At 32.8% G+C, this 26334-nt stretch overlaps 1 protein-coding gene and 1 pseudogene across 1 annotated transcript in view; one reads left to right on the forward strand and one right to left on the reverse strand.

Moving 5' to 3' along the window:
• The window catches only part of BRIP1 (BRCA1 interacting protein C-terminal helicase 1), a 161007-nt gene that overhangs the window by 54469 nt on the left and 80204 nt on the right, over window positions 1-26334 (forward strand). Inside the window, exons 10-14 of the mRNA XM_006924906.3 lie at window positions 6817-6949; window positions 11079-11233; window positions 13053-13218; window positions 13323-13463; window positions 16289-16450. Of these exons, the coding sequence (XP_006924968.2) occupies window positions 6817-6949; window positions 11079-11233; window positions 13053-13218; window positions 13323-13463; window positions 16289-16450 (757 nt within the window). The remainder of the gene's footprint in view (window positions 1-6816; window positions 6950-11078; window positions 11234-13052; window positions 13219-13322; window positions 13464-16288; window positions 16451-26334) is intronic.
• On the reverse strand, window positions 23277-23395 carry LOC112473261 (annotated as a pseudogene).

Raw genomic sequence — 26334 nt, forward strand, 5'->3', positions numbered from 1 at the left:
AATTCTTGTTTGTGTCAGAACTGAGTTATAGTCATGCGCCACATAATGATGTTTTGGTCAATGACGGACCACATATATGACGTCGGTCTCATAAGAGTATATTGGAGCTGAAAAATTCCTATTGCCTAGTGACATCATAGCCATCTTAACGTTGTAGTGCAATGCATTATGTGTTTGTGGTGTTGCTGGTGTAAATAAACCTACTGCACTGTCAATTGTCTAAAAGTATAGCACATACAGTTATGTATAGTTTATAATACTTGATAATGATAATAAATGACTCTGTTACTAGTTTCTCTGTTTATTATACTATACTTTTTATCCTATTGTTAACTTAGAGTATGCTTTTTCTACTTAAAAAAAATTTACTGTAAAACAACATGCTGTGTTAAACTGGCCTAAGCCTCGTACATCTTGTGTTTGCTACATCTCTTGAGTGCATCATTTGCTTTGTGCTTGATTTAATCTCAAGTTGTTTTGTTTATCATGGTACCTAAGCATACAAAATCCACTGCTATTCCTGCCAGTAAGAGGCTACATCGAGTATTGATCTGGAAACAAAATTAAAAGTGATTAAGGACTATGAAGATGGATAGTCATTGATAGCTTTTGCTCGCCAGTGAGGCATGTCCCATTCCAACATGTCCATAATCTTGAAGAATACGAACAAAGTGATAGGTGCTTAAAGGATCATCTCCATTGTAGGCAATGAGACTAATAAAAATTTGAGATGCGTCCATATCAGATATGGAGAAATTTCTAATGACCTAGATTAAAGATCAGACACAAAAGCAAATCTCTTTTAGTACCATGACGATCGCAGCCAAAGCAAAAAATGTGTTTGCGATGTTGAAAGAGAAGGGTGGATATGACTACAATGTTGAATTTACTGCTAGCTTTGGTTGGTTTAAACCAGGGGTCCTCAGCCCTGGGGCCACGGACCTGTCAGGAACCAAGCTTCACAGCAGGAAGTAAGTGGCAGGAGAGCGAGTGAAGCTTCATCTGTATTTGTAGCCGCTCCCCAGCTATAGCATCATTGCCTCAGCTCCACCTCAGATCATCAGGTATTAGATTCTCATAGGAGCACTGGTCCCTGGTGCCAAAAAGGTTGGGGACTGCTGATTTAAATCATTCAAGAATTGTTATTCATTACATAATATGAAAGTGAGTGGTGAATTTGTGAGGGCTGATGTGAAGGCAGCTGAAGAATTTTTGGAAACTAAATAAGCTGATTGTGGAGGAAAATTACTTGCCAAAGCAAATATTTAATACGAATGAACTCCCTATTCTGGACGTGGATGCCTCAAAGGACTTTCATCTATAAGGAGACCAAGTCAATGCTAGATTTCAAGGCTTTTAAGGACAGAATAATAGTCTGGCTTGGGGGCAATGTTGCAGATGACAAATTGAAACCCTTTGTGATCATTCACAGTAAGAACTTGAGAGCCTTCAAGCATATCAATAAACATGCTGCCAGTATACTGCAGGAGCAAGATGTCATGAATGACTTAGATTCTCTTCCAAGATGCTCTCCAGAATTGCTATGCCAGTGAAATGGAGTACTGTTTGGAGAGTAACATATTTTTCAAGATTTTTGTTTTTTGTTGATTATACTTCCAGACATCCTTCTTTTATTGGTGATCTTCATTCCAATCTCAAGGTGATATTTCTTCCTCCAAACAGTGGATCAAGGGTTATAGCATCTTTCAAGGCCTACTCCATGAGTAAGACCTTTGCCCAGGCTATTGATACAACTGAGAAGACACTGCTGCAGTTTTGGAAGGCTTACAACATCTATGACTGCATTAAGAACCTTGCTTGGGCTTGGTGTGATATCATCAATGAGTGTAGGAACGGCATCCTGAAGAAGACACTCAAGAAGTTCGTCCATGACTTTAAAGGATTTGCTAAGGATGAGAAGGTTGCAAAAATCAACAAGTCTGTGGTTGAGATGACAAACAACTTTAAACCTGGGTTCGGATGAGGATGACATTGAGGAGCTCCTAAAGGTGATTTCTGAGGGATTGACTAATCTGAGGAGTTTGGAACTGGAAAGGAACACATAGCCGAAGATGAGGCAAGAGAAAAGGAAACTGCAGGAGAAGAAAAAAGAACTCCCAAGAAAATTCGCACTGAAGGGGTTAGCAGAGCTTTTACAAACCTCAACAAAGAAAGCTATCTTTTATAAATCTAGTGTTTAGCCTAAGTATACAGTGTTTATAAAGTCTACAGTAGTGCACAGTGATGTCCTAGGCCTTTACATTCACCCACCACTCACTCACTGACTCACTCGCTGACTCACCCAGAGCAACTTCCAGTCCTACAAGCTCCATTCATGCACTATACAGGTGTACCATTTTTTTTCTTTTATACTGTATCTTTTCTATGTTCAGATACACAAATACTTAAACATTGTTACAGTTACCTATGGTATTCATTTTAGTACCATGCTGTACAGGTTTGCAGCCTAGGAGTAGCAGGCTATATACCATATAGACTAGGTGAAGAATAGGCTATTACAACTAGGTTTGTGTAAGTGCACTCTATGATGTTTGCATAACGACAAAATTTCCTATGGATTCATTTCTCAGAATGTATCCCCATCGTTAACTGACACATGACTGTATAGGAGACACACAGGAATGTTTTTTCTAGACACCTGCTATGATATTTTCTGGTTTTCCTTCTCCTCACGGTCTGTTCTTTCTCAAATCGTTTTGATAGTTACTTTGTTTGATGTCTAAATTTTGAAGTGCCTCAGGACTTGGTCCTGGGACCTCATTTCATTTCTAACTCTGCACTTCCCTCAGATACATAACCCAGTAGTATCATAACAGTACTAGTGAGGCCTGAATCTGTGTTCTAGCCCCAACCTCTCCCTGGAATGCTATTTTCATATATCCAACTATACTTTATATCTGTTTGATTATCGAATTTCAACTTCCCAAAATAAAACTCCATTCTCTACCAATACCCGCCATCTGCCCCAGTACCAACCAGTTCCTCAAATCAAAAATCTAAGTATTATTCCTGATTAGTGCCCTACCTCATTCAACTTATCAGTAGGTTTTGTAAATGCTATCTGCACAGTATATTCCACATCCTTCAATCTCATATTTATCATCACACAGTCATCTCTCAATTAGAATATTGTAACTGTCTCCTGCTTTCACTCTTGCCTTTCTCCTACAACCCATTCAGGCTTTGAAGCTGGAATTATTTTTCAAATACTTGAAATAGATGGTATCTCTTATATAAAATCTTCCATTTAAATCTTTCCCATTGCACTTCGAATAGAATCTTAATTTCTTATCCTGGCTTAACATGAGCTGATTCTTGCTTATCACTCTAACATTGTTTATACCATTATTCCTTTTTGCCCATTGTGTTGCAACTATTTTGGCTTTCTTTCAGGCCCTTAAATCAGCAAAATTTGTTAACTAACCTCAGGATCTTTGCACAGTTCTTTCTGATTCTCCCATGATTGGGTACATTTTGCCTTCTATTGTTAGAATAAATGTCACTTTAGGGTTTTTTTGACATTCAAATTAAAGTAGCAGTTAGATTACATTAACCCAATTTAGTTTCATCATAGCGCTCATTACTACCTGATACTTTCTTTTTCATGTTTTTGTTCCTAAGTTTATTTCTTTCTCCCTTTAGTGGCATGTAATTTCTATGAGAATAAAGACCTTGTCTATTTACTGCTTTATTTCTACTACCTAGTGCTGTATCTGGCATAATAATAGGCATTTAAGTACTTATTGAATATATACATATATAAAACATTAATGAATTTTTTATATATTTTCTAGTAATTCTATTTTTTGTGTTAATGTAACACTTTAATTATTTTTTTTAGAATGGGGATGGGATAGTTTTATTTTCCCCCAACTTTATTGAAGTATAATAGACAATTAGTTGCTCATATTTACACTGTACAATTCAGTGAGGTTTTTTTTCAGTTACAGTTGGCACACAATAATATATTAGTTTCAGTTGTACAGCATAGTGATTAGAAATCTATGTAACTCACAAAGTGGTCACCCCACTAAATCAGGTACCCTTCTTCCCCCTTACATAGTCAATAATGTAATATTGACTATTTCCCTTATGCTACACTTTATATCTCCATGACTATTTTGTAACTATCCATTTGTACTTCTTAATTCATTTGCCCTTTCTCACCATCTCCCCAAAGCCCCCCATCTAGTAGCCCTCAAAATAGTCTATCGACGAATTTGCTTCTGTTTTTGTTGTTGTTATTGTTTATTTTGTTCTTTAGATTCCACATGTATGTGAAATCATGTGGTATTTGTCTTTATCTAACTTACTTCATTCAGCGCAATACCCTCTAGGTCCATCAAGGCAATATTTTTTCCATCCCCTTCCTTTTAGTCTGTGTGTCTTTTAATCTGAAGTGAGTCTCTTGTAGGCAGCATATGTAGGGGTCTTGTTTTCTTACCCATTCAGCTTCCTTATCTTTTGGTTGGAGCACTTAACTCTTCCATTTGAGGTACTTGTTGATAAAAATGTAGTTATTACCATTCTGCATTCATGATTTTGATAACATGTTTTTTTCTTCTTAAGTCTCTCCAAGAATTCCTGTAATACTGGCTTGGTGTTGATGAATTCCTTTTGCTTATTTTTGTCTGGGAAGCTCTTTGTCTGTCCTTCAAATCTAAATGATAGCTTTGCTGGATAAAATATTCTTGGTTGTAGATCCCGGGTTTTTCAACACGTCAAATATTTGGTGCCAAGCCCTTCTGCATGCAAAGTTTCTTTTGAGAAATCAGCTACCAGTCTTATGGGAGCTTCCTTGTAGGTAACTAATTGCTTTTCTCTTGCTGCTTTTAAGATTCTCTCTTTGTATTTAACGTTCAGCATTTTAATTATGATGTGTCTTGGTGTGGACTTCTTTGAGTTTATTTTTTGGGGGACTGTCTGAGCTTCCTGGGGTTGTATGTCTATTTCCTTCACCAGGTTAGGGAAGTTTTCTATCATTATTTCTTCGAGTAGCTCTTCAATTTCTTGTTCTCCCTCTTCAGGAACCCCGATGACACGGACATTGTTAACCTTAATTTTGGCCCTTAATAAGGCCCCTTATATTATTATTTTATTCTTGGTTCCTTTTTTCTTGCCGTTCTGGTTTGGTGTCTTTAGCTTTCCCATCCTCTTTATCAGTGTTTCGATCCTCTTCTTCCTCCACTCTGTTGATTCCCTCTAATAAACTCTTCATCTCAGATAATGTGTTCTTCATTTCTGACTGGTTCCCTTTTATAATTTCAGTTTCCATTTTTATGTTTTGTGTCTTTTTGTTAAAGTCCTCACTGAGTTCATCTACGCTTCTCCTAAGTTCATTGAGCATCTTTATAACCAGTGTTTTCAATTCTGCATCTGTTAGGTTGCTTGACTGCATTATTCCTGGATCTCTGTTCTGTTCTCTCATATGGTTTCTGCTTCCTTATATTCTCATTTTGACTGCCTTTCTGTGTCTGTTTATATATATACATACATATACATATATATATATGTATGTATATATATACACACACACACATACATATATATATATGTGTGTATATATATGTATGTATATATTAAGTGAAACTCTTAAGTCTTCTGGTCTTATTAGTGTGGCTTTGTGTGGTAGGTGTCCAGTGGCACAGTCCTGAGGGGTTCAGCTGCAGGCCAAATTTAGCCTCAGCCTGTGCCCTTCCGGGGCCACCTGTTAAGATTCAGCAGATGCTGTGCTTATAGTTGCCTCAAGAAGCCCCACCAGAAACCGAGGTCAGCTGCCACCAGTGTGTGTCTTGGCGCTGCTCTGCAAGTGGGACAAGAATTGCCAAGAACACAACTGAATGTGGCTTGGGTGGGACTGCAAGTTGGGGGCGGTGGAGTTTCAGGGAATCCTCTGGGCAGAGCGACCTCTGTTATCCAGTTTGATAACATCACAGCTATGGTGACGCTGTGTCCAGCGCACTGCTAGGGGGTAGGACTCAACAGGGAACAATGGATACCGCCAGCACTTCTGTACAGAGCAAGTTTCACCTCAGCCCTCACTGTGGCAATGTCTCCCTGTAAGTCTCTGGTGCTCCCTGCGTGCAGCGGAATTGGCACTGGTGCTCAGAGCGAGCAGATCCGTCTCCGTGAAAATCCGCTCCCAGGCACAGCCCCATTAAGAGGCGTCTGCCAATGCTGCTGCTACTGCCGCAGCCTCTATGTCACTCAGCCACTAGAGACTGGACAGCCTCACGTCCTCGCTCTGTCCTACCTTCTGCCGTTGCAAGGTGATTTCTTGGATTTCTCCCTAGTTGTATGGCTTGTTCGTCTAGATATCAGGTGATTTTTCCTTGCTGTTGCTCCTTGTTTCCGTCACAAATTTTATTTGGTTACTAGAGGGATGAACAGAGCCTCTATCTATGCCATTTGTTTTCCTCCTATGCTCGTCTCAACTTTAATGTGGTCACAAGACAGTTTGAGCGAAGCTTCTTTATTTCCTTTCATGTGCATTTGGGATAAACTCTTCTTAAGACATGGCTCTTAGTTGGAGAGACTGTCAAGTAAAGCAGTGTGGATCCACAAAACACAGCTGGGAAACCATGTGTATGTTTCTCTTTTCTGAAAACAAACAAACAAAACTTTTTATCTGTATAAATGTTTATTTTGCAATTGAGATTTTCATGCTTTTAAAAAGATGTCTTAATCCACATTTGTGTCCTAAGAGCTTTAAGGAATATAGATTAACTGTACCTCAGGTCTTGTTCTGTTGAAATAGGTGATAATAGTTGATAGAATTGTTTTATTTTGTTCCAGTTGGTTAGAAGCAAACTCTGAACATCTCGTGGAACGGGATTATGAATCATCATGTAAAATATGGAGTGGAAGTGAAATGCTCTTAAATTTACAAAAAATGGGCATTACCACAGCTACTTTTCCCATTTTGCAGGTAAGATTTTTTTTTTCCCCACCTGTGAAATTCATTTACTGAATTAGAAATGACTTAATAATGAATAAGTTAATTCATGGTAAAAAATATATATAGCAATTTCATTGTTTTAAATTTTATTATCTAAGTTCGATAATCTTTAAGTGTGATGACATAAATTATGGATGAAAAAGCATGATTTAGTTTGAAGGAAATAAGGCTTAAAGGAATTAATTGCTTGTTCAAAACTAAAAGAAGTCAGTATTTTTAGGTTGTAAATTTACTTTGTCAGTTAAAAAGTTAAAAATTGGTAAAATAAAAAGATAAGAAATTCTTATTTTGTTCTCTTTAATTCAGAGGTTATAAACCTGGGTGGATAGAGATCTTGAATGGGCTATAGGATACTGTGAACATTATGAAATTGTATGCAAAATCTTATAAGTATGTACTTTTGTACATTTTTCTGGATAAAGGTTTCATGACATTTATTCTCAAAGAGATTTCTTTTCCAGATGAGAATATTTTTCTTTTTTGTTTGTAATTATTTATTTAGATTAAAAGACTACTTTTTAGAGTGGTCATTTTAGATTTACGGAAAAATTTAGCAGAAAGGACAGAATATTTAAATACTACCACCCCCAGCCATACACTTACACACTCACACAGATACTACAGTTTCTCCTATTATTAACATCATGCAATAGTATAGTGCATTTATCACAGTTGAACCCATATCGTTATATTATTGTTAATTAAAGCCCATAGTTTACATTAAGGTTCATTCTTTGTGTTGTACAGGTCTGTGAATTTCGATAAAAATATAAAGTCATGTATCTACCAATACAATATCATACAGAATTTTTCACTGCCTTAAAAATCTTTGCACTTATTCATTCCTTCACCGCACTTCATTTCCCTTGCTAAACCCCTGGTAACCATTAAATTTTTTTTTTTTTTTTTTTTTACCGACCTCATATTTTTTCCTTTTCCACAATATCATATAGTTGAACTCATGCAGTGTGTGCCTTTATAGACTGGTTTCTTTTACTTAGCAGTGTGCATCTAAGGTTCCTCTATGCCTTTTCGTGGCTTGATATCTCGTTTCTTTTTATTGCTGAACAATAGTCACTGTATGTATGCACCACAGTTGTTTACCCATTCACCTATTGAAGGACATATTGGTAGTTTATGAGTTTTGGCAATTATAAATAGAGCTGCTATAAACATTGTGCGCATGTTTTTGTGTGAACATGCTTTCTTCTCATTTAGGTAAATATTTAGGAGTACATTTGTTGGATTATATGTATATCTAAGACTATGTTTAGCTTTGCAAGAAACTGCAAAGTGGCTGTACCAAAGTGGTTGTACCACTTTACATTCCCAGCATCAGTAAATGAGAGTTTCTGTTGTTCGATATTATTGCCAACATTTTGTGTTGTCAGTGCTTTGAATGTTAGCCATTCTAATAGATGCGTAGTGGTATCTCAATGTTGTTTTACAATTCCCTAATGACATATGATTTGGAGTATCTTTTCACATGCTTATTTGCCATCTACATATTTTATTTGGCGAGGTGTTTGTCTCTTCAGATCTTTTGCCTACCTTTCAATTGGGTTGTCTGTTTTCTTATCGTTGAGTTTTAAGAGTTCTCCGTATATTTTGTATATAAGTCCTTCATGAGATGTGTGTTTGCAAATATATTCTCCCAGCCTGTGGCTTGTCTTTTCATTATATTAACAGCATCTTTCATAGAGCATAAGTTTTTACTTTTAATAAAGTTCAACTTATCAGTTTTTTGTTGTTGTTGTTATTGTTGGTTTTTTTGATGAATCATGCCTTTAGTGTTACCTCTAAAAACTCATCACCAAACCCAAGGTCACCTAGATTTTCTCCTGTCTTTTCTTCTAGAAGTTTTAGCTTTGTGTTTTACATTTAGGTCTGTGATCCATTTTAAGTTAATTTTTGTGAAGGCCTGTGTCTGAATTCATTTCTTTGTATGTGGACATCCAGTTATTTCAACACTATTTGTTGAAGAGACTCATTTTGCTTCATTGTATTGCCTTTGCTCCTTTGTCAAAGATCAGTTGACAATATTTATGTAGATCTGTTTCTGGGACATCGTTCTTTTCCACTGATCTGTTTGTCTGTTCCTTCACCAGTACCATTGTATTGGCTATTCTGGGTCTTTTATCTTTCCATATAAGCTTGTATCAGTTTGTCAATATTTACGAAGTAATTTGCTTGGATTTTGATTGGGATTACATTAAAACTATAGATCAAGCTGGGAAGAACCGACATCTGGACAATATTGTCTTCCTATTCATGAACATGGAATATCTCTCCATTTATTTAGATTCTCTGACTTTTTAAATCAGTGTTTTATGGTTTTTCTCATATAGATTTAAAGAGGTTTTTGAACTCCAAAATATAACTATTGCTAAAATGATCATGTGCATTCTGGGCTTGTGAGTATTAAAAATATATTTTAATCAAACTATACTTATAGTTTTTGCCCTACAATTAAAAGATGCCATGTAATATCATAAGTATTTTTCCATATTGTAATCTTTTTATGATTTTTTTGCGTAGACTTTTTGCATTTTAAAGGTTATTCATATGAGCAGTAAAACGGATAAATTGCGGGATATTCATCTAGTAAAATAGTACACAGCAATTAAAAAAATGAACCACTGCCATCACAACCATAGGAATGAATCTTACAAACATAATGTTGAGTGAAAGGAACCAGACACAAAAGACTACAAACTGTATGATTTCATTTTTTGTGAAATTTAAGAACAGATATACATAATTATACTAATAGAAGTCAGAATACTGGTAACCCTGTTTAGGGGTACGGAGCAGGTTGGTCTGAGAATGGGCGGAAGAGAACCATCTAGGATTCAAGGAATGTTTTGTATCCTGATTGAGTGCTGGTTATATGGATGTGTGTGTTTAGTGGGTTATACACTCAAGATTCATGCACTGTGTATATTATGGTTTAATAAAAATATACGAATAAAATATATGTCAAAGAAAAAACTTGGAAAATACTGAAAAGCACAAAAGAAAAAAAACTCAAAGGTGATCATTATTAATTTTTGCATTTATATCTACCTGTGCTTACTTCTCTGCATGTATTTGCTTAACAAATTTATATCTGATATGATAAAATTTTTTAGCTTCTTTTTATTTAACAATACATTATGAGTACTTTTCTATATTGAAATATATTTCAATGATTTTTAGTTACAGTGTAGCGTTTTTGTGAGTGCACATATTCTAAATTATTTGATTAATCTGGCATTTTAAATATAGATTGTTGCCAGTTTTCCCAGAATAAGAAACAATTCTGACTGAACATTCTTGAAAATATATCTTTGTTTATGTCTCTGATTATTTCCTTTATATATTCTAAATGTTAATTATTTGTTGCTATGGATGTGTGTTATTTCACAATATATCTGAATATTAAAATTGATCTGTTTTATTTATCTTAACTGTTTCCTCATTTTATTTTTATTGAACATATATTTTATTGTCAAACATCACAGTTGTCACCAGTATTTTTTATTGCTTCAATATTCAGAGTTTTCTCTTTCACAATGTGGGAAAGCATACTTTTTTTTTTAAATAATTTTGTTTTAATGTCCATAATTCCATCTGTATTAAAACTTAGGAGCCACATAAAAACTAATGAGCCAGTTAGCATCCTTTTTGTATTTAGCATGTATTGTTCCCTTGAATCATTCTTTTAATTTTTCTTGTAATATATTATTCTCAACATCAGAGTACTCTGGAAATAATTCAGGTATTTAGGCGACATATCAACTCTCTTAAGCTCCTTGGAGAAACCACTTGGTAGGTACATTTTTATATAGCTTATTACTTATGAAGGGCACTAAATAATTCCCTAATTGTCTGTAGAATTAATGAACCTCCTAAATGTATAACTTTATTAAAGTGTCTTTGACTCTGAAGAGAATTTGGGAATATGTGGGAATCTAAAGCATATTGTTAGCATGTGTGTATTAATAAATGTTTGCCTAAATTTTCAATGTGTATTTTATTTGGGTTTTATTAGAGTTTTGAGAAGTTTGTTTACCTGCCTCACCTTCCCTGGTATATGTAATATGGTGATTTCTTATAGGGACATTTTTCTGCTGTCCTTCAAAAAGAAGAAAAAATTTCATCAATTCATGGGAAAGAGGAGGCAAGAGAAGTACCTATTATTAGTGCTTCAACTCAGATAATGCTCAAAGGGCTTTTTATGGTCCTTGACTATCTTTTTAGGCAAAATGGCAGGTAAGTGAAGATATCTGATCTGTATTTCTCCTCTTAAACATATTAGCCTTATTGGGTGTTAGCATGTGTTTAATGCATTCTAATTTTGTATGAGTATATAGGATAATCATAAATAAGTGGTATAAATATTGCTCCTGCTTATTGGCGCAGACTCAGGTTAATTGCAATTAGTCTTTATTAATGAAAACGAATATTGAAATCAGTAAATAAATACATTTAATTAATTCAGCATTAAATTTATAGTTCTTTAAGACTAAACTTGAGCATTTAAGTTTTCTCTTAAGTGTATTTTAGACACATTTCTTCCAGTATTGGAAACTTTTTTTCTTACTGCATAAAGCCTCTGTTTAGTGAAATGTAGAAAATGAAAAACAATCAACTTCCTACACTCTACCCCTTGTTAAGTTACAGTGCTACCTAGTTCCAGTGCTTTTTTTTAGTGTTTCTTTTAATTGTGGTAATATATACATAGCAAAATTTATCATTTTAACCATTTTTAAGTGTACCATTGCAGTATCATTAAATAGATTCACGTTGTTGTGCAACCATCTCCACTGTTCATTTCCAGAACTTTTTCATCATCTCAAACAGGAGCTCTATTCCTATGAAACAGTATTTCCCAAATATTTTCAATTTCCCTCTCTTCGTAGCCTCTGATAAGTGGAATTTGATTTATGTTTTCCTAATGGCTAGAGATGTTGAGCATCTTATCATGTGCTTATTGTTCATTTGTTTATTTTTATTGGAGAAATATCTATTCAACCCTTTGTCTATTTTAGAATTGGGCTTTTTGTTGTTTTGTTGAGTTGTATAGTTATTTATATATTCTATATATTAATCCCGTATCAGATATATGCTTTACAAATATTTTCTCTCATTCTGTGGGTTGTCTTCTAACTCTTGATGGTCTTTTGATACACAAAAGTTTTTAAGTTTTGTTGAAGTGCAGTTTATCTACTTTTTCTTTTGTGACTTTTGTTTTCAGTATATCCAAGAATCATGGCTAAATCTGATGTCATGAAGATGTTTTTCTATGTTTTCTTCTAAGCGTTTTGTAGTTTTTAGCTCTTAGTATTTTTACAAAATCTCTCTGCAGATTGTACAGTTCCTGGCTTGAACTTTGAGATCTGATGTCTCTAAGGGCGAAATTAACTGTCAATATTGTGAGGACATGGTAGAGAATACCACATTTTATTCTGTTTAAGCCTAGGCATTTATAGCCTCTTTTTGAAAGAAATTATAAAATAATGAGATTACAAAAATCATCTGGTTTAGTACCTTCGTTAAAAATAGATGAAGACTGAGACCTAGATTTTAAAGGAACTTAAAATTTTTGTAATTAGCTTCCTAAACTTTTTAAACTTTCAGTAAAAATTGTCTATTTTCTCATATAATAAAGATGTATAAACCACTTTTTAGTTTCTTTAACAATAATCTTATTTATTTTGTAACTAATTATATAACAGAGTGCAAGGAACTCTGGACTAGGAGTTAGGAAACCTGGATTTTAATTCTGTCTCTGCCTTGATTTACGTAATGTTTGAACATAGGGATGTGAAGTGGTAAAGGGTGGATGGTTAGATGATGTCTAATCTTTAAGAGGGGGTTGCTTCTAAGATTTAATGGCTTATTTTCTATGAGAATAACTGAATTTAATTAGTGGTGGGTGTTGTTTGTGGGGAAAATGTAATCTTTAAGTGGGAAGATCCCAAGACTCCCAATTTAGTTTTAATGTAATTAGTTTTTATATTGTATGTAGCTGGAACATTATATGTTGTATAAAGTTTTGCCATTTAATTACCATTTTACTTTCACTTAGGTTTGCGGATGATTATAAAGTTGCTATTCAACAGACTTACTCTTGGATAAATCAGACTGATGCATTAGATAAAAACGGGTTCTTGGTTCTACCAAAAAATAAGAAATGTTTACGACAGAAAACTGCAGTTCATGTGCTAAACTTTTGGTGCTTAAATCCAGCCGTGGTAAGCTTATTATTATGTATGAAAATTCTGTCTTCTAACTCAATACAAACAGTAAAATAAATGCTCTTTTAAAGATGATTTTAATGTCTAATGTTTCCGTTTAGGCCTTTTCGGATATTAATGACAAAGTGTGGACAATTGTTTTGACATCTGGGACATTATCACCGATGAAATCCTTTTCATCAGAACTTGGTGTTACATTTACTATCCAGCTGGAGGCCAATCATGTCATTAATAACTCACAGGTTAGGATTATTTTTTTTGAAGGTTTTTAGTCTTTTTACCTCAATATAATTCCTCATAAGCAAATTGGAAGGGACCTGAAGTACTGGTAAACAGATCCTGATAGGAAATTTAATATTTCAGTCTTAGAATCAAAGAAAATGTGTCAGCTACTTGATAATGTCAACAAAAAGAAATACTAATAAATTCATTTCTTCAACCCAGTGAGTAAAAATATACACTTTGGATGCAAAGACTATATTACAATTTCCTCATTAAATAAATTTTAGTGTTTTTTAATGAAAATGAAAACAAAACAAAATTCAGCTTCTTTGCCATAGTTCCTATGGTATAATTATTTGTTTATGTGTTTCTCTTTTCTGTTAGACTATGGTGTATCCTTATTCTTCTCTTCATGTCTCCATTCTACTGCACTGAGATTCATTTCTGGCATTAGTTTGCAAATGTTTAGCACATGTTTGAATATCTGAAATTAATTAGAAGTATTCTTATGAGTCCTATGCCTTAAAATTGTAATTTTTTATAACAATACCATATAAATGTTATTTTGATTTTCCTAGGAATGTTTTAATTGTCATTTGTCAATCTACCTTCTGTTTTGTTTTTTGTTTTTGTAAATAATTTAAAGCAGTGAGCTACAAGCTTAACATCACTTATGTGCCTTACATGATTCTAGTTCTTTTTAAAGCTGCAATTTTCAACCAGGGTATATTTGTGGGGACATTTTTCTTTCTTACAGTGAGTTTGGACGTAATACTGGCATTTAGTAGGTAAGAGCCTTGAATGCTAAGCTGCTATATAACTAAGTGTGCTTTTCAAAATGCCAGAGTGCTCCTGTTTAGAAACATTGCTATAAACAATAGTGCAGGAAAAATACATGTTCCACTTTTTAAAGTTGCTTTCTTTACAGGCTCAAGTAAATATGGGAAGGTATTGGTAGATTCAGCATATATTTTCTCATGAGAATGTTATTATAGGCTCTGTGTTCTCAATCTAGTGCATAAAAGCTCATTTCACCTGTAATGTCACTGAATTATGATAATAATAATGCTAGTTATTCAGCTGAATTACATTGTACTATAATATTTTCCTCCAGCTTTTTAAAAATTTATTTTTTAATTTTAACTGTGATAAAATACACATAACATAAAATTTACTATTGTAACCATTTTAAGTGTACAGTTCAGTCTTGTTAAATACATCCACATAGTTGTACAACCAATCTCTAGAACTTTTTTATCCTGCAAATCTGAAGTTCTATACTCATTAAACAATGATTCTTCATTTCCTGCTCCTCCTAGCCCCTGGTAACTACCATTCTGCTTTCTGTTACTATGAATTTGACTATTCTAGATACGATACCTCATAGAAGAGGAAACATAAGGTATTTTCCTTTTTGTGATTAGCTTATTTCACTTAGTATGGTGCCTTTTCGAGGTTCATTCATGTTTTAACATAATGAGGATTTCCTTCCTTTTTAATACTGAATAATATTTTATCGTATGTATGTATATAGCACATTTCGTTTGTCCGTTCATTCAGTTCCCCTAACTTTTTATTTTAAAAAACTATAAACTTCAGGAAAGAAGAAAAAATAGTATTAATATAGAAAACATCTTATACCCCTCACCTAGATTCATTAGTTGTTAATATTTTGCGTATATATATATATATATATAAGAGAGAGGAGGAATACTGCAAAATGTTAAAAATTACATTACACATGTGTATACTATATAATATATATATACATGTGGTCATACCCAAGAAATTCAGTATTAATACAGTAGAGTAATATTTATGTATCTTCATTTATTCCCAAAATGTCTTTTAACCTATTTATTTTTCTTATTTTTGATCTAGGATCCAGACAAGTATTATATATTATGTTTGGTTTTCATGTCTCTTTAGTCTTTAAAATAGTTTTCTTGCCCTGTTTTTGTCTTTCATGACATTTTTTAAAGAATTCAAGTCACCAGTTATCTTGAGGAATGTTTTATAATTTGGATTTATCTGATTGTTTCCTCATGATAAGATTCAGGTTAACAATTTGGTAAGAATACTATACAGTTGGTATTGTTACTTCTCATTGCATCATATCAGGAAACACCTAACAGTTTGTCTTATTACTAGTTGACTATTTAAGTAAAAGTTGGTTAAACTGGTGTCTATCAGATGTCAACTTGCAAAATATACTTCAGTCTCATATATCATTTCAAAATATAGGACTATTACTGTTTTTTTTTTACAATCTGAAGTATTTGTATTGTCTGTAGATTACTGATAAAGTTTCTTCTTTCTCTTAGTCAAATTAGCTACACTAAGGCTTGAATCTGTATGAGTGTAGAAGAATTCCACAGAACTATAAAATTTGGTGGGTCTGATTTTTTATGACTGTAGATCTCTGAGTAACAGTGAATTTGTGAAACTGTAGTTTGTCATAGTTGAGTCTTAGAAACTTACATATAGCAGATCATACCAGCCCTCACCTCTAATATTTGGGAATCATTTCTGATTTATTCATTTCGTTTATTCATATCCTCCAACAGAATTTTGTTACATGCTTAATCTTACAACGCTATTTAGGAAATAGATAAGTAAAATCCATTTTGCTTTCATTAAGAGAATTCAGTGGTCTGCCTAAAAGTAAAACTTCTATAAATTAAATATATGTATAATTATATAAAGGTAACAGAAAAAGCCAACGATTTTTGAATAAATGTTCTTTAAACTTGTTTCTTGATCTTCTTTTGACGTATACATAAATAATGCTAATTTGCCTGCCTAGTTTAGTCATAACTCTAATACAGACATATTTATATTCTAGGTTTGGGTTGGCACCATTGGATCAGGCCCCAAGGGTCAGAATCTCTGTGCTACTTTCCAGCACACAGAAACATTTGCATTCCAAGATGAAGTAGGAGCACTTTTGTTATCTGTGTGCCAGACTGTAAGCCAAGGAATTTTGTGTTTCTTGCCATCTTACAAGGTAAGGGAATAATTGTTTCATTTGCCTTTAAAAAATCATGTGGGATTACCATGATAAGCTTCCCAGGGTCAGAAGCAACAGGGGAATTATAGTTTTTTAAACATCATATATTGTTTTACTTATTTATTGATTAAGACACTGCTTGATTGTTCTCTGTTTTACTTGAAAATTTAAAAGACTAAGTCTTCAAGCAATGTTAGTTACATAAGAGGACTACTGATGTGTATGGGCTTTTTATTCTTAGGGCAGCTTGATGTTTTCATATTTGAAGGGAAAGAACATCCTATTTCACTTTCATAAATTACGCTTTCAAAAGTTTCAGTAATCTTAATCTAAAGTCAAACTTTCTTTGTTACCCTTCTTTTTACTTTATGTTTCAGGCTAGAAGAAAGGATTTTTCTTGTTTTTAGACTCACTCTGATTTTTTTAGTAATATTTTCTTGAGTTGAATTCAGTCAATAGTATATTTTGGTCCTTCTAATATTCAAAGCATTAAAACCACATATAATTCTTGAGTGGTATATTTTTCAAAATCTAAGCTAAATTCAATGTAGAGAAGTGGTATTTCAATTTCTTTTTTCATAAGAAGTTATATCTGTAAAGATAGTAGTATAAGTAATATATTGGAATGACAATGTTGATACTTTTGGCTTTCTTACTGTCTTTCCATCTATGTGCATATTGCTATAGTCTGAATATGACCCTACAAAATTTCATATATTGAAATCCTAACCTGCAAAGATGATGATGGTTAGGAAGTGGGACCTTTGGGAGGTGCTTAAGTCATGAGAATAGAATTCTCATAAGTAAGATTAGTGTCTTATAAAAGAGGTTGCAGAGGGATCCCTTGCACCTTCTACCTTGTGAGGACACAGTGAGAAGGTGCCAGCTATGAATCAGGAAGAGGTCTCTCAGAAAGTATGACCACACTGGTACCTTGATCTTGGCCTTTCCTGCACCCAGAACTGTAAGCAATAAAATTCTGTTGTTTATAAACTACCCACTCTGGGGTATTGCAGCTAAGACACATACTTTGTTAGCCAGAGATGCAGTAAATTAGTCCTCCTGTAGATAAATTGAAGGAATTGCTTTTAGAAGAAATTTAATCAGATTTTTTATAGGGATTTCTAAAAATAGACGGACATAAACATCTTAAAAATTCTTAATAGAAAGCATTATTTATTTCAGAGTGTGAACATCTATACCATATAGTTATATTAAAGAAAACTAATAATTAAGCCTGGAACTAAAGTAAAACAAAATCTCAACACATTAATAAAACCTTTTTATATTTTCTAATCACAGTCATAAAAAGCGAGCCAGGAAATAAATGCCCGGTTGAGTAAATGAATAATTTCATTTTTTGCTAGGCTTCAAAGACATGGTAAGAATGATTCTTTACATATCAGGAAGCAGTTTAGTATTTTTTTTTTCTTGGTATATATAGAGGAGAAGCAAATCTAATCTAAAGTAATTTAAATGGAAAATAACATAATTGTCAACAAAAAAGTTACAGTGGAACTTTTGTTTGTTGAACAACACACCAAACTTTCTGGTACTAGTGTTCTCAAACGATATAATTTTCATTAGCCAGTTTCAGTAGTTCAAAATAAAATATATTCTAATTATTAATGTATTGAGGTGAAATATCAGTTGATAGAAGGAGAGTAACTACATGTAAATGGAATGTCACTTCCTAAGTTAATTATTTTGGAATAGATATAACAGTATTAATTTTACAGTTGCTGAAATTGACTACTGATTATTGGGTGACTATAGAGACTACAACATTTAAATATACTTTTTTGCAGATTTTTAATATATCGCATGTATATTAACTCTATAATACATATAAAAAATTTCCTTGGTTTTATACTTACTGAAATCATCATTGTAATTTCTTTTTTTTGAAACTTTAAAAAGTTTAACGTTATCAAATTAATTCTTAAACATCATTAAATAATAATAAAATGATTATAATGAAAAACAACAGTCGCCTGCCTCATGCCTCCTTACTTTCCAGTTCCACACCTCAGAGACTTCTTGAATCTTTGATTTATTCCTGTGATATTTATTTTTTTATTAGATAGAATATGCATAACATAACATTTGTCATTTTAACCATTTTAAGTGTAAAATTTAGTGGCATTAAATATGTTCGTAATTTATGCAACCATAACCACTGTCCATCTCTAGAACTTTTTAATATCCTAAACACAAACTAAGCATCCATGAAAGTGACTCCCAAGACCCCCTACCTATAGCCCCTGGTATCCTCTGTGCTACTTTCTCTAAGAGTTTGTCTATTCTAGGTACCTCATGTAAGTGGAATCATACAATATTTGTACTTTTTTGTTTGGCTTATTTCCCTTAGCATAATATTTTCAAGGTTTATCTATGTTGTAGCATGTATCATAATTTCATTCCTTTTTATGGCTGAATAATATTCTATTTTATACACACACAGTCACACACACATACACACAACAAATTTTGTTTATCCATTTATCAGTTGATGGTCACTTGGATTGTTTCTACATTTTGGCTACTGCGAATAATGCTACTATGAACATTGGTATACAAATATCTGCTTGAGCCTCTTGGCTACTGCGAATAATGCTGCTATGAACATTGGTATACAAATATCTGCTTGAGCCCCTGCTTTCAATTATTTTGGATATATACCTAGAAATGGGATTTCTTGGTCATATGGTAATTCTATATAACTTTTTTTGAGGAACTGACATAGTGTTTTCCACAGTGACTATACAATTTTAGATTCCTACCATCAATGCACAAAGATTTTCATTTTCTCTACATTCTTGACAACATTTTAAATTTTATTTTAAGGGTGATAGCCATCTTGATGGATAGGAAATGGCATCTCCCTGTGGTTTTGATTTACATCCTTCTAATGGTTAGTGATGTGCTTATTGTCCTTTTGTATATTTTCTTTGGGGAAATGTCTATTCAAATCCTTTCCTTATATGTAATAGGTTTTTTGTTGTTATTGTTGAGTTGTAGTGCTTAACATATATGCTTTGTAAATATTATCTCCCATTCTATGAGTTGGCTTTTCACTCTGTTGATAGTATCCTTTGATGCACAAAAGTTTTAAATTTTAATGAATTTCAATTATCTATTTTTCTTTGGTTATATGTGCTTTTGGTGTCATAACCAAGAAGTCATTGCCAAATACAATGTCATGAAGATTTCCCCCTATGTTTTCTCTAAGGTTTTAATAATTTAGTGGTTACATTTAGATCTTTAATCCATTTTGTGATAATTTTTATATATGGTGTAAGGTATGGATGTACTTCATTTTTGTCTTTGTGGATATCCAGTTTTCCTAGTGCCATTTGTCGAAAAGACTCTCCTTTCCCCATTAAATGGTCTTGCTATCCTTGTTTAAAACTCCTTGACCATTCATATAAGTGGTTATTTCTGGACTTTCTACTTTATTCCCTTGTCTATATATGTCATTATGCCATTACTGTTTCGATTACTTTAGTTTTGCATTAAGTTTTGAAATCAGTAAGTGTGAATCCTCCAACTTTGTTCTTTTTCAAAATTTTTTCTGGCTATTTGGAGTTTTTCAAGATTCCTTAGGCATTTTAGGATGAGTTTTTCTATTTCTGCAAAAGAATGCCATTGGGGTTGCATTGAATCTGTATTTTGATGTATAACTTTATCCTAATATTGCTTTCCAATCTATGAACATGAGGTGTCTTTCCATTTATATATGTCTTCTTTAATCTTGTTCCACGGTGTTTAATAGTTTCCATGTAGAAATCTTTCATCTCCTTGGTTAAATTTATCCCTAAGTATTTTTTAAAATTCTGTTGCAAGTGGAATTGTTTTCTTAATTTTCTCGTTGGGTTGTTTATTGCCACTGTATGGAAATAGAAATAGATTTTTGCGTATTCATTCAACTTTGCTGAATTTATTATCTCTAGAATTTTTTGTAGAATATTTAAAGTTTTTATTTATAAGATCTTATCTACCGACAGAAATCATTTTACTTCTTCCTTACCAATTGGGATGCCTTTTATTTCTCTTTCTTGCCTCATTACTCTGGATAGACCTTCCATTACTGTGATGAATAGAAATGGTGCAAGCTGGCATCCTGGTTCCATTGAGTTTGATGTTAGCTTTTGGTTTTTCATATATTGCTATATCATGTTGAAAAGTTTCTTTCTATTCCTAGTTTATTGATCATTTTATATCATTGATGCTTTTTCTCCATTAATTGATAATCATGTAGGTTTTTGGGGTGAGGAGGAAGTCCGTAATTCTATTAATGTTGTGTATTACATTGATTGATTTTCATATGTTGAACTACTCTTGCATTTTGGGAATAAATCCCAGTTGATCATTGTGCATAATCCTTTTAGTATGTTGCTAAATTTGCTTTGCGAGTAGTATTTTGTTGAGGATTTTTGCATTGATATTCATAAGGGATATTGGTGTGTAGTTTCCTTCTGTAGTATCTTTGTTGGTCTTTGCTATCAGGGTAGTTTCATAGAATAAGTTAGTAAGTATTCTCTATTCAATTTTTTGGAAGAGTTAGCGTAGGATTGGTGTGAATTCTTTTTAATGTTTGGTAGAATTCACAAATGAAGCCATCTGGTTCAGGAATTTTCTTCATTGGAGGTTTTTGATTACTGATTCAATCTCCTTACTAGTTTTAAGTCTATTCCGATTTTCTATTTTTTTATGGTTCAGTTTTTGTAGCTTGTGTTTTTCTAGGAAGTCATTCATTTAATCTAGGTTATCCATTTTGGTGGCATACAATTCATAGTTCTTTTATAATTCATATTTTTTATAATCCTTATTTCTGTAAAATTAGTAGTGACTTCCCCATTTTCTTCTGTGGATTTAATAATTTGAGTCTTCTCTCTCTCTCTTTTTTTTCTTAATCTAGCTGAAGGTTTGCCAATTTTTTTGATCTTTTCAAAGAACCAGTTTTTGGTTTTGTTGATTTTCTCTATTGTTTTCTATTTCTTATTTCATTTATCTCTTCTGTAGTCTTTATTATTCCTTCCTTCTGCCAGTTTTGGGTTTAATTTGCTCTTCTTGTTCTAGTTCCTCAAGGTATAAAATTAGGTTATTGATTTGAGATCTTTTTTAAAAAAGTGTGTGATTACAGCTATAAATTTCCCTCTTAGCAGTTCTTTCTTTGCATTCCATAAGTTTTGGAATATCGTGTTTTTATTTTTATATTTCCCTAAGTATTTTTTAATTTCTCCTGTGATTTCTTCTTTGACTTATTGATTGTTTAAAAAATGTGTTGCTTAATTTCTTTATGTTTATGAATTTCCTTTTATTGATTTCTAGTTTTATTTCATACATGATCAGAAAAGATCTTTTGTATGATTACAATCTTTTAAAATTTATTAGGAATTGTTTTATGGACTAACACGTGGTCTCTTCTGGAAAATGTTTCATGTGCATTTGGAAAAAATGTATATTCTGCTATTGTTGGGTGTTGTTTTATACATTTCCATTAAGTTCATTTGATTTATAGTATTGTTCAAGTCCTCTATTTCCTTATCTCTATTTATTATTGAAAGCGGGTTAGCGAAGTCTCCAACTATTACTGTAGAATTGTCAGTTTCTTTTTTCAACTCTTATTGTTTGCTTCATATATTTCAAGGCTCTGATATTGACGCATATGTTATAATTGTATATTCTTCATGAATTGACCTTTTTATCAATATATGGTATCCTTTGCCATTTGTAACCATTTTTTACCTAAAGTCTCTTTTGTTTGATATTAGTAATGACACCCTACCTTTCTTTTGGTTACTGTTTGCATGGAATTTCTTTTTTCATCCTTTCACTTTCAACCTTCACATGTTTAGATCTGAATGAATCTCTTGTAGTCAACATGTAGTTAGACCATGTTTTATTTTGTCTGTTCTGCCATGTCTGCTTTTTGATTGGAGAGTTTAATCTATTTATATTTAAAGTAATAAATGATAAGAGAAGACTTCAGCTATTTTGTTATTTGGTTTTTGAATATCTTATAACTTCTGTATCCCTCATTTCTTCATCATTGCTTTCTTTTTTGTTCGGTTGATTTTTTGTAGTTATACATTTTAATTTATTTCTCATTTTCTTTTCTGTATATTTTGTAGATGTTTTCTTTGTGGTTACCATGGGGATTATCTATAATATCCTAAAGTTACAACAATCTGATTTGAATTGATATCAACTTTATTTTTGTACAAAAACTCCACTTATAAATAGGCCTACCCCCCATTACTGATGTCACAAATTATTTCTTTATACATGTGTGGCTGATAACATAGATTTATAATATATTTTTATGCATTTGCCTTTTAAATCCTGGGAAAATTAAAAATAGAGTTGCAAACTGAAATTACAGTAATAATACCTTCATATTTGCCCATGCATTTACCTTTATTGGAGACCTTTATATCATTATATGATTTTAAGTTATTGTCTAGTGTCCTTTCATTTCTTTTTTTTTATTTTTTGTCATTTTTAGTTATTTTAATTTTTTTCAATTACAGTTGGCATTCAGTAATATATTGGTTTCATGTGTACAGCATCAAGGTCAGACATTTATATAACTTACAAAGTGATCCCTCTAGTATTGGTAAGTCTAGTATACTTTTATTTTAAAATGAAGGACTCTTTAACATTTTTTATAGGGCAGGTCTAGTGTAATGAACTCTCTCAGCTTTTGTTTATCTCAGTATGTCATAATTTATCCCTCATTTGTGAGGGACAGTTTGGCCAGATATAGAATTCTTGGTCATTAATTTATTTCTTCAACACTTTTTTTTTTTTTTAACAACGCCTACAGCACCTGGTATTCCTAGATTGTCTCCCATCCAAGTACTAACCAGGCCCGACCCTGTTTAGCTTCTGAGATCAAATGAGATTTGGTACGTTCAGGGTGGCATGGCCATAGACTTCTTCAAAACTTTAAATATATTTTCCCATCACTTCTGGCCTCCCAAGGTTTCTGATGAGAAATGAGCTTATGATCTATTGAGTATCTTTTATATGTGATGAGCTGCTTCTCTCGTACTTGCTTTTCTTTTGTCTTTGTCTTCTAACAGTTTAATTATAAATGTCTTTGTGTGAGTCACTTTTAATTTGTCTTAACTAAACTTCATTAAGCTTCTTGGATTTGTAAATTCATTTTTAAAATCATATTTAGGAAATTTTTAGCCATAATTTCTTGAAATATTTGAATTGAATGATAATAGAAAGACAGAATATCATTTATGCAATGTAGCTGAAGTTAAACTTGTAACTTTTAATGGTTATTAGAAAAAAATCTTAATCATAATTTAAGTTTCCACTTTATCTATAAAAAGAGGGAAATAAACACCAAGTAAGTAGAGGAAAAAAAATAATGAAGAGTAAAAATCAATAAAATAGAAAAATGAGAAATATTCATTATTAGAATATATTAATAAAATTAATAAAATCTATCAAAACCAGTCAAAATAACAAAAGAAGAAAAATGATCAATGTTAGATATTACAAGGGAACATCATTACAGTTTCTGTTGAACTAAAAAGATGATTAAAGGATATTTTTAACAACATTATGCCAATCAGTTAAACAATTTATATGAAATAGACAAATTCTCGAAAGACACAGATTATCAAAATTGACTCAACAAGATCAAGTAATTCAAATAACATATCTGTGGAACAAATTGAAATAATGATTAAAACCTTTCAACAAATAAAAGTGTAAGCTCAGGTGTCTTCATTGATGAATTCTATCAAGAAAAATACCAGTACTGCACAAACTTAGAAAATAGAGGAAGAGAGAACACTTCGCACCACATCAGGCAAGCATAACTGATACCAAAGCCAAACAAGATTTGACAAGAAAAAGCTAAAGATCAACAGAGGCCTAAAAGTCAATAACATAAAATTGGCAAATTAAATTTATTAATATAAAAAGGATTATGTATCATAACCAAGTGGGATTTATCCTGGGAAGCCAATAATAGTTCAGTCTTCAAAATTCAACCGTTGTAATTCACTACATCAACCGGATAAATTAGAAAAACCACGTTTATCTAAAAAATTGCTGATAAAGCATTTTACAAAATTTAATGCCAATTCATGATATAAAATTTTTTTTAATTTACTTATTTAAATTAGTTTCAAATATGCAGTACATTGGTTAGACATCTGTATAGTCCATAAAACGATCGTCCCCCAATTGCTCCCTCCCTCTTTGACTTTCCACCTAGACAACGTATTAATGCTAACTGCATTCCCTATGCCGGATTCCCCATCCCCATGACCATCCATCAGCTACTAATTTGTACTTCTTTAACTCTTCCCCCTATTTTCCCAGCCCTGCAGCCCCAATTCCCTCTGTCTGTCACCAAATTGTCCACTATCTTTGTGAGTCTGTTTTTGATTAGTTTGTTCTTTTTATTCCTTAGATTCCGCATATAAATGAAATCATATAGTGTTTATCTTCCTCTGTCTGACTTACATACCTTCTAGGTCCATCAAGGCAATATCTTTTTCCATCCCCTTCCTTTTAGTCTGTGTGTGTCTTTTAATCTGAAGTGAGTCTCTTGTAGGCAGCACATGTAGGGTCTTGTTTTCTTATCCTTTTAGCCATTCTATATTTTGGTTGGAGCACTTACTTTTTGTCCATTTGAGGTACTTATTGATAGGAATGTAGTTATTACCATTCTTTCTTCATGTTTTTGATATATGTTTTTTCTTCTTATAGAAATATCAAAATTTCCCGTAATAGTAGCTTGATTTTGATACATTCCAATATTTGTATTCCAATACATATCCAATATATGTATTCCAATATACATATATATGTATTGTATCCAATATATGTATTCCAATACATATCCAATATTTCCCGTAATAGTAGCTTGATTTTGATACATTCCTTTAGCTTATTTTTATGTGGGAAGCTTTTACTCTGTCCTTCAACTCTAAATGGTAGCTTTTCTGGATAAAGTGTTCTTGGTTGTAGATCCTGGGTTTTTATCATGGTGAATATTTTGTGCCAAGCCCTCTTCCCTGCATAGTTTCTATTAAAAAATCAGCTGCCAGTCTTATGGGTACTCCCTTGTGGGTAACTTTTTCTCTTGCTGCTTTTAAGATTCTCTCTTTGTATTTAACCTTTGGCATTTTGATTATGATGTGTCTTGGAGTGGGCCTCTTTCATTTCCTCTTTTTGGGGGCTCTATGAGCTTCCTGGGGTTGTATGTCTTCTTCTTTCACCAGGTGAGAGAAGTTTCCCATCATTATTTCTTCAAATAGCTCTTCAACTTCTTGTTTTCCTTCAGGTATCCCTGTGACATGGATATTTTTACATTTAACAGTGTACCATAGGCTCCTTAAATTATTGTTATAGTCTCGGCTTCTTTATTCTTGCCATTCTGATTGAGTGTCCTTGGCTTCCCCATCTTCTCTATCAACGGTTCGATCCTCTTCTTTATCCACTCTCTTGATTCCCTCTAATTTACTCTTCATCTCAGATAATGTGTTCTTCATTTATGACTGGTTCCCTTTTATAATTTCCATTTCTATTTTTTTTTTTTATCTTTATTTTAAAGTTCTCACTGAGTTCATCTACTCTTCTCATAAGTTCATTGAGCATCTTTATAACCAGTGTTTTGAACTCTGCATCTGATAGATTACCTGACTCCATTAATCCTGGACCTCTGTTCTGTTCTCTGATATAGTTTCTGCTTCTTTGTCTTCCCATTTTGGCTGCCTTTCTGTGTCTGTTTCTATGTACTAAGCAAAGCTCCTAAGCCTCCCAGTCTTATTAGTGTGCTTTGTGTAGTAGGTGTCCAGTGACGCAGTCCTGAGATGGGTTCAGCTGCAGGAGAAGGGCCCTCC

This window comes from Pteropus alecto, unplaced genomic scaffold, assembly GCF_000325575.1.
Source record: "Pteropus alecto unplaced genomic scaffold, ASM32557v1 scaffold98, whole genome shotgun sequence".
NCBI lineage: Eukaryota > Metazoa > Chordata > Mammalia > Chiroptera > Pteropodidae > Pteropus > Pteropus alecto.